At 37.6% G+C, this 13,046-nt stretch overlaps 2 protein-coding genes across 2 annotated transcripts in view; one reads left to right on the forward strand and one right to left on the reverse strand.

Annotated features, from left to right (window-relative positions):
• Positions 1-208: 208 nt before the first annotated feature.
• emc1 (ER membrane protein complex subunit 1) lies at positions 209-9,241 on the reverse strand. The gene is made up of 22 exons (XM_056733838.1): positions 9,135-9,241; positions 8,831-8,958; positions 8,422-8,487; positions 8,243-8,336; positions 8,023-8,151; positions 7,754-7,880; positions 7,424-7,579; positions 7,164-7,331; positions 4,963-5,034; positions 4,785-4,883; positions 4,608-4,704; positions 4,243-4,359; positions 3,480-3,682; positions 3,244-3,393; positions 2,946-3,107; positions 2,750-2,869; positions 2,511-2,648; positions 2,236-2,409; positions 1,905-2,115; positions 1,738-1,822; positions 1,528-1,657; positions 209-1,427 (listed from the first exon to the last, which is right to left on the reverse strand). The coding sequence occupies exons 1-22, from the start codon at positions 9,224-9,226 to the stop codon at positions 1,248-1,250; spliced, it is 2,898 nt and encodes a 965-aa protein (XP_056589816.1). The 5' UTR covers positions 9,227-9,241; the 3' UTR covers positions 209-1,247.
• A 356-nt stretch (positions 9,242-9,597) lies between these two features.
• The window catches only part of megf6a (multiple EGF-like-domains 6a), a 46,623-nt gene continuing 43,174 nt past the window's right edge, over positions 9,598-13,046 (forward strand). Inside the window, exons 1-4 of the mRNA XM_056733817.1 lie at positions 9,598-9,700; positions 10,204-10,243; positions 11,432-11,532; positions 12,543-12,690. Of these exons, the coding sequence (XP_056589795.1) occupies positions 12,543-12,690 (148 nt within the window). The 5' untranslated portion in view covers positions 9,598-9,700; positions 10,204-10,243; positions 11,432-11,532. The remainder of the gene's footprint in view (positions 9,701-10,203; positions 10,244-11,431; positions 11,533-12,542; positions 12,691-13,046) is intronic.

A 13,046-nucleotide genomic window follows, 5' to 3' on the forward strand; every position in this document is an offset into this window, starting at 1 on the left:
TGAAACGTCTAGTGTGCGGTAACGTTGTTAAAGAACAGGTAGTAACATTGATGCGGTCATAAATTTGGCTCTCTAATCAATTTACAAAGCTAGCTAATAGTATCATAAATGGGAGACAATACAAAATACCAGCAACCAATATACATTTTGACTAGTATTTTTTTAACTGGAGTTTTTAATACTTTCAATAAAATTCAAGAGTCAACAATTAAGAATGGGCCATATTTATTATTGGTTAAAGGGGAAAAAAAAACAAATAAATTAATGCAGAAACAGCAGATTTGACACCAATTCAATTGTTCATCCTGGTGTTACAAATATCATTAAACAATTTTTCTGACATCATTTAATTTCCAGCAGAGGGGGTTCTTGAGAAATTGTTAAAGCATATAAACAGGCATGTCATTTACAAAATCAAACAAAAGGAGTGGAAACATTTGACATTAGTAAATCGTAAAAGATCTGTAACAAGAACAAGACAAAATAAAAGCATGATATGGCATATTAGGATCAAGTAAGAAAATCGGCTTCAAACCATCCAGTGCGTGTGACATACCACAAAATAACTAGAAGACTATCCAAATGATTAAGAACCTTCATTAACGTACAAGAGAAAACAATCCAAGCATCTTCTGAAATTTCACAGTTCTAGTATGAACTTGTATTTGCCCAGTAAAACCCTTCCCACACAACCCTGTACATTAGTTAATACATTTCCTAAGAGTTTAATAATTTAAGTATTTATTTATATCTATTCAAAATCCAATCACTTCACTGGATGGCATCCATTTGCAATTATCTTGTCAATATTCATTCTGAAAAAACACCTAATCCATCCGTCGAGCCTCCCAATAAGCAGACTCATCGCACCATGAAATGTAAAAGTAAAATAAGTATACAGAGGGGCTTCCGAGATGTTTTGTTTCTATGTTATATCTTGCGAGTCTACTTAAATCATGTTACCTCGAAAGGCACAATAAATTAACAAATTAGACAGTGAACTGTTGGGGATGGGAATGACCTACATCATTACGTCTCTCAGAATAGGGGAAAACTATCATGGCCTTCTATGCACTTACACTCAAATGACCACAAGATCTCCAAGACAGCTGGTTGCAAAAAATACACCAAACTTGTCAAATGATCTTGCAGTCTTGACATGGTCACCAGCTTGTCTCCTGCCATCAATGTGTCAACCACATTGCAGTGAGGACGAGAGCGAAGTCAATAGGCCATTAGGATGAGTCTTATCGCCATGCCCTGTTGAGCAGTTTCACTTCCGCTAGACGTTTGCTAATCATGGTAGCAAAGAAGAGACCAAAGAGTACACTGCTGATCAGTACATAGTCATAATCATCCTTAAGGACATCGAACTGCTTGGAGGGAAACACTCTGGTCTGGTAGATGTCAAGGCCATATGCAACCACCTACAGTGTAGAAGAAAAAGTCATTTTAGAGCCACACTAAAAGGTACATTTCCTTTAATAATAACATCATGGCATAATATACATATTCAAAAAATCTTACCAAACAAGTAGACTCCAAGCCAGAGGGGGCAGTATGAATACCTCTGATTCTGGAGACGGTTTGGTTGTAGTTTATAAACCATTCTGTACGAATGGGCATTTCCGGAGCATATGGTATGAGATTTTCCTCCCTAAACAGCAAGATTTTTGTCAGAATCATTTATGTTATTTTTATGAATCACAACATAGTAATTATTAGTTTAAAACTTACCGAGTCTGTTCCGAGACCATCTCTGGTCTTCGTGGGTCCAGGAACAGCTTTGGTAAGGATAAAATGCTGCCTGATGGCATCCCCACTATAACAATACAAGAAGATTTTATCATTTCTCATATCCTCAACACAGATCTATAATAAACTTTCTTATGCACTTTACTAACCCAGGAGATGGCGGCTGGTGATGCCTTTCTCAGTAAGTGTGGCCTCCAAGGTGCTTATACCAGCAGGAAAGATGTACGACTGCTGTAGCACCTGAGGTGGACGTGGTCTGTCCAGCGAGCTAAACACTGTGCTGTTATACAGCTCGGCTCCCTCAAAGAGCTCCAGTACAGAAAACTCATTCCTACGAAACTTGGAGTTCCAGTACACATACTAAAGAGACGAGCACACAAAACACACTGTTGCTTTCTGAACTGGCCAACTTTATTTTCTATATCCTTATTAACGCTGTAGAAGTATGTTTAAATGAGATGGATTAGCTTGTATACTAACCACCACCCAGTTTTCTGAGTGAACAAAGTGAACAGGTCCTTTGGCTTTCCTCTGCACCGCCTCATGCACAATACGACCGGTCACACCGTCAATCAGGAATATTCCAACAAAGCTACGCTCCGGATGGGTGTCTGTGCTCTCCGTCACCACAGCCAGGAGATTAGGGTTCAAGTACTGCCGACAAACAAAATTAGATAGAATATAAAATTGATAAGATTAATAAAAGGACTTGTTATCATTAGCACTATAAGAACAGTTGAAAACACAGACAGTACCTTGTAGAGCACACTTCGATCACCCATTACTCTGCCCTGGGAATGAACATGCTCATTCGCACGCTTTCCTTTGACAGCCACGATCTTCTGCACCTCAGTGGGGATAACAGCCTCCCAGATTAACTCTGTAGACAAATCCTGAAAAGAATTGTTACAGGAGTGACAATATCTTTATTTTAATGAAAATTGGACATTTGAACTCTTATATAAAAAGCGAGGGGGTGTAAATGGATGGTAACCTTGCGCAGACGAAAACCCGACAGCTTGCCCTGACTGGAGTCCACTAGATAGAAGAATATTGAGGATGCGGTGTCCTGAAGCTGCTGAAGGATGTTTTTAGTTGATGGAAAAGCAGTGACCTGTAAAGGACAAGAGAAGTTACAGATCACATTCTCAAAGATATGCCGATCACATGTCTGAAGAACAGAGACCTACCTTATACTGATCATCAATAATTAGTAGAACTTTAGCATAGTCCTGGTCTATGATAGGTAGCAGCAGAGTCTGAAGGATTGGTCTGGGTAAGGCTGGAACACTGCTGTGACTCTTCTTTCCAAAAATGGGGTTAAAGACATGGAGGCTTGCAAGACCTGTGTCCTATAAATTCAATTGATGTTTTTCAGTTATTTAGCAAAAGTATGTTCCGAATTAAATCAGAAGCTTGTTTAATAAGCAATGTCTAAAAAAAAAATCACTGCGATTTAATGAAAGAGCGTGGATTTTACAACCTCACCTTATCTTTGATAAGAAGTGTGCACTGTGGAGGGTGAGGAAAGTGAGCGGTTGTCCTCTGTACCATTAATTTGAAAGCTGAGTTGGGCTGGATGTTTTCCAAATAGTGGCTCCACAAAATAGTTCCCGATTTGCTGTCGATGCCAAAAAGCTATGTTTAAAAAACAAAAGGAATGTGTTAACTGACCTCAAAAACGATGGAAAATACAAAAGAGCAGTGGCTTTTCCTGAACATACTTTGCCCGAGGCAGTGACCATCACCATCATCTTCTGCAGGTTGAACTCATCCCGAGACAGATTCTCTATGGTGATCTCATCATTTTTCACACTACTGCGAGGTTTCCGTGCATCGTAAAAGAGTTTCCAGAGATGGGCCAACCAGGTCTGTAGTAGGATGATCTGGGAGGACAGGCGTTTAATGACCATGGAAAACAGCCCATCTGTAACCAAAAAGATCCTTAGAAATGAGCAAACATAGCAAAGCAAGCAAACAACCAAATATATAAGACTGCCAAGTAACATCATATTACTAAGAGTTGAGCAAATGCATAGTTTGAAAGTCAAAAGACTAAACATTTAAGCATGTTACAAAGAACCAAAGCAAAATAAAGAAGCTAAATACTTCACCTTGTATGGCTGGATCCAAGTGCAGCAAAAAAGGCAAAAGAAGAAATAAGGAAATAAATACAGACAGAAAGTGCAGAAAAGCTTCAACAACAGGACAGCGTAGTGAGACAGATGTTTCAACATTCCACGCTTAGCAAGCAGAAGTAATTCATCCCACAACAGCCACATGACAAACAGTGAGTGAAGAAAGAAACTCCTAAGTTAAGTAAAACCTGCTTAAAACTGTTTTAAACCAAAAAAAATCACTTTAACGCTTCGGATCTGGGTTTGCTCCATATTCACAGGATAAAATAATTAAGACAATTAGCAAGAAAGAATGCAACAAAAAAACAAGTATGTGTGGTATTGATTCCCGTTGATGCTTTAACTTTACCAGCTTTCTTTCCAAACTCTCCCTCCAGCTCAGCCTGTGTTCCAGTGAGTGGCAGATCCACCATCTCCATGGTGACCACATCAGCCAGGGCCTCCTCTCTCATCCAGACTACCCTTCCTACAGTGGGACAACAAAATGTTACTGAACAATAGTTAACATTTATGCCTTTACATTTATGCATTTTGGCAGAGCTCTTATCCAATGCGACTTACATTGCATTGTACTATACATTTGTTTCAAACTATGTGCAATCTCCTGGAATCGAACGAACCCACGACCTTAATGTTGCTACTGTCATGCTCTAACCACTAAGCCACAGGAAAGTTTACCATCTGCTAAGTAACAATGTAAAGTGTCGTTCATACCAGGTTGCTGTAAAAATGTAAGCATGTGATCTTCAGTCTGCACCATAACTCTGTAGGCCACAGAGTCATCTTTCTTCAAAAAAGCATGGACGTATAACTGCAGAACATACAAGTCAATTAACATCAATTAACATCAATAATGATGGAAAAATCAGACACTTTGGAATTTGTGCTTACCGTGTTGGGCTTTCCTCCATTAGGGTCCAAGTGGTAGATGATATTGGTGTCTAGGTGTCTCCTGCCTGTGTCAGCACTAAACAGGTTGATACTGCAGGCCTTGAGCAAATAAAATCAGCTTAAGGTTGAAGAACTGTATGAGAAACATTTCAATGTGAAGTTTTGAAAGCTGACTCACAGTTTCATTCTTTGGTGACATCACTGCAGCAACGGTCTTCTCCCCAGTTGTGGCAAAAGCAACCAGATTTGACTGAAATACAAAGTAGATAAATACTCGGTTTTAGAGAGGAATTCTAATAACTATTCAAATTTCTCTTAAAGCAACATTTCAGGCAAAAAAGGAAGATCTCTTATGCCACTCTTATGCCGAACAAAAGTAAAGACATAATAGACATAACATGTTGAGTCCCATGTAGAGACAGATATTTGGCTTCTTCATTTGTTTTCGGTTAAACAAAGTCAGTTAAAATACATCTGGGATGGCACGAAGGTAAGTGATTTATAAGACAAGTTTCAATTTTGGCAAAATAGTTCACTTTCAAAATAGATTTTCATGATAATTTACTCACCCTCATGTCAACCAAGATGTTTATGTTTTTTATTCTTTAGTTGAATAGAAATTAAGGTTTTTTGATGAAAACATTCCAGCACTTTTATCCATATAGTGGACTTCGATGGACTCTATTAGGAGTAATTAAGGTCAACATTACAGTTTCAGTGCAGCTTCAAAGGGATTTAAACGATGCCAGATGATAAATACAGGTCTTATCACGTTCATGTCTTCACATAATACGTAATTACATTGAAAACTTGTATGTTCAACTTGTAAACACTGACTTTTTACTAGTGTTGGCTCTATACCAAAATTTTTGCTTCGGTACGGTACCGGAACCTGATATCGGTAATATCGGTACCAAATCGGTACCATAGGTGATCAATAAGCAGCCCCAATTTGAAAAATTATTAAGACGACTGCATAAACTGGTGTAACTACTTTAATGCATATTTTATATTTTATTTAGGACTATTTTATTTTTACACTGTATTACTGAAAAATGCTGTGGTTATATAGACTTCTACTTATCATAATCCCACAAATATGAACAATTACATTTTGAACAACAGTTAAATGTTTCAAGTAGGTCTTTTAAATTGTAGCATTCAAGATGAAAACTGAATGATCCATAAAAACACTGCATTGTCTTCACTGGAAAAAATAAATATGCAATGACTCTAAATAAAGCTACAAAAGTTTCATTTTCTCTTTAATATGTGACACAGATGTATTAGTTTACTGTCCCTTTAAGGTTAATTCATTTTTTGATGCGGATATACATTTATAAAACAACAGACTGTGCTTACGTAAATCTTTTCTGTTTTTGACATAACAGCATGTGTATTTGACAGTATAAGAACATATACGAGGCGCGAAAGAGAACTTCATGATGATAAGTAGGCTATCTGAGATGTCTGGAACAGAGATAAAGTCATATATGCAATGCATGCTGTCAAATGGGGATGTACAGATGCATCGCAGCAGGAAGAATATACGTTACACTGTAAAACAATCTAAAGATCTCTCCGCAAAAGTAGAAAGAGACGAATTTGTAATAAATCAGTTACAGTGTCTCGGTTTAAATGGTCGCAAAAGTGCTTGTAGAACCATTCATCTTGTTCTTCTATGTTCCCGGTTCTGCGTCATACTGCCGCATAGGGGTGAACTTTGGATTAGCAGTGTTTCAAGTACAGAAACTAGCAAATTTCTGGTATTGAATGGATATAAATGTAACACGTACCGGTTAATTTCAGAACCGGTTTACCCCGCAACCCTACTCTGTACTTCAGCCTACGTCAAGCGTGACCTTTTCAACATAATTACGTATTTCGTGAGGTCATGAACGACCATCGCAGAACAGAGCAAGGCGAGCATTTCTGTTTATAATGCATTTTTTTTTTTTTAAACGACCCATCGTTTCACTAGATAAGACCCTTATTCATAATCTTCTATCGTTTAAAGTCCTTTGAAGCTGCACTGAAACAGTAATTTTGACCTTCAACCATTTTGAGTCCATTGAAGTCCACTATATTGAGAAAAACCCTGGAATGTTTTCATCAAAAACCTTCAAATCTTTTCGACTAAAGAAACAAATACATACACATCTTGGATGACATGGGGGTGAGTAAATTATCATGAAAATATATTTTGAAAGTAAAATACACCTTTAACGATTCTGTTTTTTTCTGCTAACATTCTAAATTTATTAGTAAAATTGAAAATGCCCTTTGTTGAGTCATCACAGCAAAACACTTAAAAACGGTTCTAGATTTCCCACCACATCCATTTTAGTACTTAGTTCTGTGTGCTGTATTAGCTCTTACTGGATTGAAGTCTTTGAGCAGGGCAATGAGGCCATCTTCAAGCTGCAGCAGGATGTGATGATCTGGACTGAGCTGAAGGAAAAACTCAGCGAGAGGAGGCTGAGCAGGGTTTGGCTGAGTGGATGTCAGAACCGGCTGAAATCCTGAAGCCACCTCCAAATCCAGAGTCTATGAAAAAGAAGATTTTCCAGTTCAATTACAGATCAATACAGAAAAATTTAGAAGCAATGTATGTTATTAATAAATATAGTGAAATGCACCTGAAGGTGGATCTGTTTCATTTCCTTCTGTTCCACAGACTGCAGTGGTAGTGTATACAGAGACTGTGTGATCTGATCCACACACAAGAGGATCCCTGAGCTGATAACTGCACAACTGCTCTCCAGGCTTGACATCCATGCAGCTTGAATTGATTTCTGAGTGACAAATATGTAATGGGAAAAGACAATATCATTTCTTTACACATAATCTGACTCAGACAGACACAATCTCCCATCACATTTGACTTTGTATAACTGCTAAAGTTACACAATAAGCACAAATATTTGTGCGTTACTATATTAATGTTAATTGAATACAGAAAGCAATACCTTATTCATGATTTCCCCGTCTTCAATTTTGTATTCAACAATAACAACATGAGAGTTTGGGACAAGTCCCAAAACAAACACCAGTCCATTTCCTTCGGAATAAATTGATTGATACTGAACAGTGTCACTGTAGGATAAAAAGAGATGAAACAACTAAGACAAAGTTTTATATTTATTGTAGCATAATAGTATTTTGGATCATACCGATCATTCCTAGTAATAATCTTCTAAAGAATATTGTGCTATGATCAGTTTAAAATTCTTTTCACCTGTCAGGCAGGTTTTCCACCCATATCTGGCCACCGGTGGAGAGGTCATGAAGAGAGATTGCTGTTTTTTTGAGCACGGCAACATACTTGACAAAATCCTGAACTCCAACTAAGGCAGCAGCCTGAAAGCTGAGTTTAAACAATGAAGCCAACGGCATTATCTAACCATTCAAAAAAAAAGAATTCACAGTAATTGAATTCAAGATGAACAATATATAACCTTCCAGTATCAAGCACTGTCTCCCACTTCAAGCCACCAACTGTAGTCTCCCAGGAGCGAAGCAGACGCCCGTTCCCAACAACTACAACAGCATCTAAGAGAGGCAAGTGCAAATGCGAAAATAAAAACAATGCCTAGTGCCTTTCTCAACAAATACACACGTTACAGCACATACTTACCTTGTCCATACATAAGAAGTGAATCAACCTGGCCATCTGGTCCAGTCTTATCCAAATGACGCCAGACTGCAAGAACCAAAAGCGGGTTTTATTATTATAAACCCTACAGAAGTTGTTATTGTGGTCTAAGATGGTCAAATATTACTCCTAAATTATTCTATCATAGGATAAGATGATATCAGCTATGTTAGACCCGCAAAAGTGTATACAGTAATACACCTGTGCCATTCGTAACAAGAGTGCATATACATTTTGTAGACACATTGTGAGAAAAATGGATAATTACGTCAAATAAAACGAAATGTTGTTTCATTGCAACATTACAAGGACATTAAAGGATAAACTAAGACGCATAATTGCAATCATCTTGTGTCAGGCTGCAAATAGACAGAGGAGCGTGAACACTTACACAGGTCGCCTGTCCTAGAATTGAGGGAAGCAAACACGTTCTTGTCAGTTGCCACCAAGAGTTTTTTGGACGCTTGAGAATGAGTATCGAACAAGGCAAAGCGCACTTTGCCAATAAACTGTTGCCTCCTGAAAGAAAACGCAGTGTTAAATGACAGGTGATCTATGAATGACTAGCAATGGACATCAGCCTGGTGCAGCTGACACCAGTCTGATTGAAGTGCCGGGTACTTTAACGGTCGCAGAAGTCACACACGTACACATGATGTAAATACAACACATAGGTGTAAAGTTCGTTAACATACCAATCAAACTTTCCAACTTGATCTTCAAATACCGCAGACGCAGTAAATAATAAAGACACAGATATTGCTAATCTAACTGCAAGCCAAGCCATTGCTGCAAAGGAATAATTCCCACAATGCAGTACGGCAAAGGACCCGAACAGCTAACTGTTAAAACAAACAAGCAATGTAAATGTATTATTTTCATGGTATATGATGTTTTATTCCAGTATACAAAAATGCATATATTAAATATCATCTATATTACATATTTTAGATGGATTGAGCGTCTGCTCCAACATTTATGATCAGGCACTCGCGTGCATTACCTATAGACAGTAGGCTTTTTAAGCGTTCACCTGTTCTACTTGTTTTCTTGCGTGTCTTGTTGAGGATATCATTCGCTTCGGTTACCAACGTATATGCATTAAGGTTTAAAATATTTTTCCGGATTGAAAATGTCAGTGCCCTTATAATTCACAGTTAGTTTACAGTTCAGTGCTCCTAAAGTTAATGCCGTTAGATGGCAGCAAATAGCTACAAACATATCTCACTGTTTATAGCGTTTAAGTTGCATTTTTAGGCAGGTATGAATTGTTTGGTTTCTTAGTATTTTTTTTAATTAAGTACACTTGTGTTTTGTTTGTTTGTTTGTTTTGATAAAGGTATTGCTGAAATAATTTACAAAGCAACTGATTCAACTCTACTTGTCATTTTATTCTGCATAGCATGTCTGTTTACAATTAATACGTTTGCAATGTGTTAATGAGCCAAATATATTATATACTAATTTAAATAAATAAATATTTGCAGAGAATGGTTTGGACGATCATTTATCTACATTTATTAAAATAAATTTGAATATCATTTCAAAAACCTATATGCTCACCATCCCTGCTCTATGTATGCTACATTGTAAATGCGATCAGTTTGCATATACGTTTAGCAGAACTTCATAAGGCAATTGATCCAACTCATCCTTTTTATATAGAGTATCATTGAAATAGACTGAACATTTACACTTGTTTGTGTGTCGTCAGATTTTGGGACGTCCACATACAAGCGGTGATGATATTTTTCTTGCTTACAGAGTTCCGTTTTGTGTGTCTCCAAGCTCGGCACCCTTTCATGTAAGTACAATGAGAAATGTTTTTATTTCTTTTATTATTATTATTTTTTTTTTTTGCACAAGTAGAATATAATGAAATAAGTGAGGGAAATAAATAAATAATACCCCTAAGATATCATAATTTGAATTAATACGTTTAACATAAAAAAAACATGTATAACAGCACTCTTTCATTGTTATGGTGCCCAATATTTGTTTAGCTACGATACATTTTAAAAACGTAAAATGTATCTCATCATAACACATCATTTTCCTTTTCATTTTTTCTGATTTAATTCACATTAAATGAGCCTAGACCATTATTTTGTCATTGTCCTTAAGTCAAATGTTTGCCCAGTACAAGAGACAGTGATCACAGCTGAGAAACAGCCTTGTTTGAAGGCTTTCACACGTATGGTAAAGGTTTGTAGGCAAAAGCTGCAAAGATCAGGCATGGGGTATGCACTATGAGAGGAGGTAAGTGTTCATTTGATTAAAGTGATTGAATGACATAAAGAACCGGTGCATCTTTGGATATTTGGATCTTTATTTTGCTTCTACATATCCTAAAACAACTGTAGCCTTATAGTGTGCACTGTGCAATTTATAAAGTGTGCATTGGGGGAGAAATTAGGCATTCTTCATTCACAATTAAGGTGTCGAGATGAACAATTTTACAAAAATTTTAATCGTTTTTTTAAAGGCAACCCCAGACATGCTGTAGCTTTACAAAACAGAGTTTTCTCTGTCCCGGGACAGATAGTGAGAGACACTATCAATAGCATATTTACACAAACTGCCATTTCTCAATGGCACAGCTTTCAGAGCTGGCCAACTTTTATCCTCTTTTGAGAATGGGCAGAGGGCAGAGAAAGACCGCAGTTGGAAACTGATCCTATTGTTGAGAGACGATGGTTATTAAGGGTTTCGGATGCTTCAGGATTCAAAAGGAAGCTTACGGCTCCCGAAGCCATCCACCCCTCTGCAATTATGGAAGATTGTTGAGTAGCCCTCATGAAACAGACACTGGACATGCCAAATGTTGCCATTGCACCGAACAAATGCTAAACTAATTGGGGTTTAGGGCAATCAGGTTTTTTACAAAATACCCTCAGATTGGCTCCAAAGCTCTTTATAATTTTCAATGATGAACAGAGTTTCCATGTTGTTTGCTTGAATTTGCTTGTTTAACAATCACATCTTTTTGCAGGACTGCCTACTACATAGGCTACAGACATGTCTTCAAAGATAAAGACAACATATGCTGCCCTGGATGGTCTCAACTGAACGTAGAGGCAGGCTGCCTTAAACGTAAGTTTTGCACACTCAGTTCTGATTGATAACACATTTGAACGTAAAACTGTGGAGCACATTACTGTCTTAGATTATGATTAATGACATCCCTTACTTCCCACCGTCTCAGTGAGAGGAATTTTGGCTTTGTTGCCACAGTTGATCACTTAGGCTTTTTATCAAATACTCATTTTAAGAGGAGAAACATGAATAAGGAATCAACAAGTTTGAATATGTTTAGAAAACTGAATCCATTGGCACGTGTAAATAGTTTTTTGTTTCAGTTAATGTACACTTTTCTTTGAAGCGAGATTAAATTTGCTTTGATTGTGATGTGTGAAGTCATCCTAAACAGCTTGTTACTTAATTTTTGCATCCTTTGGATTTCTCAGTCTGTACATTATGCTTTACTAATTTTGCTAAATTGCTTAGTATAACCGCCAGGTGCATCACTAGAACATAACCATTCTAAGGTCAAAGCAGGGCTGATGGTGCAGTTAAACCTCTCTTCTTACACAACATGCTCTGTGTCCTCTTTTGAAAAGTTCTGTGAAAGTGCATGTGAGAATAAAGTCCTGGAACACAGTCAGGGCTCCCTGTGAAGTGATTTAGAGCGGGTCTCTCGAGGGTTCACGGGTCCTTCTGCACAGCTGCATTGTCTGTGTGGGTGGGAAAATCTAGCAGGTTACCAAAGACCTGCTGGCTGCTACAGAAAATGTTAGATGGGGTAACAGCCTGCGGTGTCCCGAGCCCGAGGATTTCTATGTGCGCACACATGCTGCCGGAAGAATATTATAATGTTTAGAAAACTACACACTGACACTAATCAAAAACGTAACTAGTGGTGATGTAGGAAAAAACAATGAGACAGGAAAACATAAGGATGTTGATCTTTGTTCTTAAATCCAAAACAGGACCATGTGTGGTGCGGTCTCTATTGTGATGGGTCAAATTCTAGATCTCTTGTTTAATGTAGTTTAGAATGTAACTCTTGAGACATTGAATGAATAACTCTGCTGCTGTTTTAGATGAAGGATTCCAGTACTGTCATCCTGCTTGCTTCCAACCTCCAGCTTGCATGTTTTGGACAGTTCCTCAAAAAAAAGAGAAAGTCAGAAAGGTGCATTCTGGGCAACAACACCTGTTTTTGTGAAAGACACAGTGAATGCGTAATGGGTAAGAAAATGTCCAATTTCTATATTTTCTGATAAAAATGTACTATAGCACAATAGTCAGAAGCACTGCATTTTTTTGAGGATTGGATAGTTTGGTATAGATAGTGCAGCTGCTGTATTCTATCACACTTCAGACATCAGACATAATGTACATCGGTCACACCTCTTGTGTCACACTGCAAGATAAGTTTTGGCTAAATGTCATAGAGGATCATCAACAACAGGCCAAAAGTAAATCCCAAAATCCCAGTTCACATATTTGCCAAGCACTTAATCAAGAATTATGCTGCTTTTGGGGTTTCTCTTGTCAATTTATCTCAGAGAACATTTAAGATTTGTGTTCTTCAGGTGGTAGTA

Source organism: Triplophysa dalaica, chromosome 20 (genome assembly GCF_015846415.1).
Source record: "Triplophysa dalaica isolate WHDGS20190420 chromosome 20, ASM1584641v1, whole genome shotgun sequence".
Classification (NCBI taxonomy): Eukaryota; Metazoa; Chordata; class Actinopteri; order Cypriniformes; family Nemacheilidae; genus Triplophysa; species Triplophysa dalaica.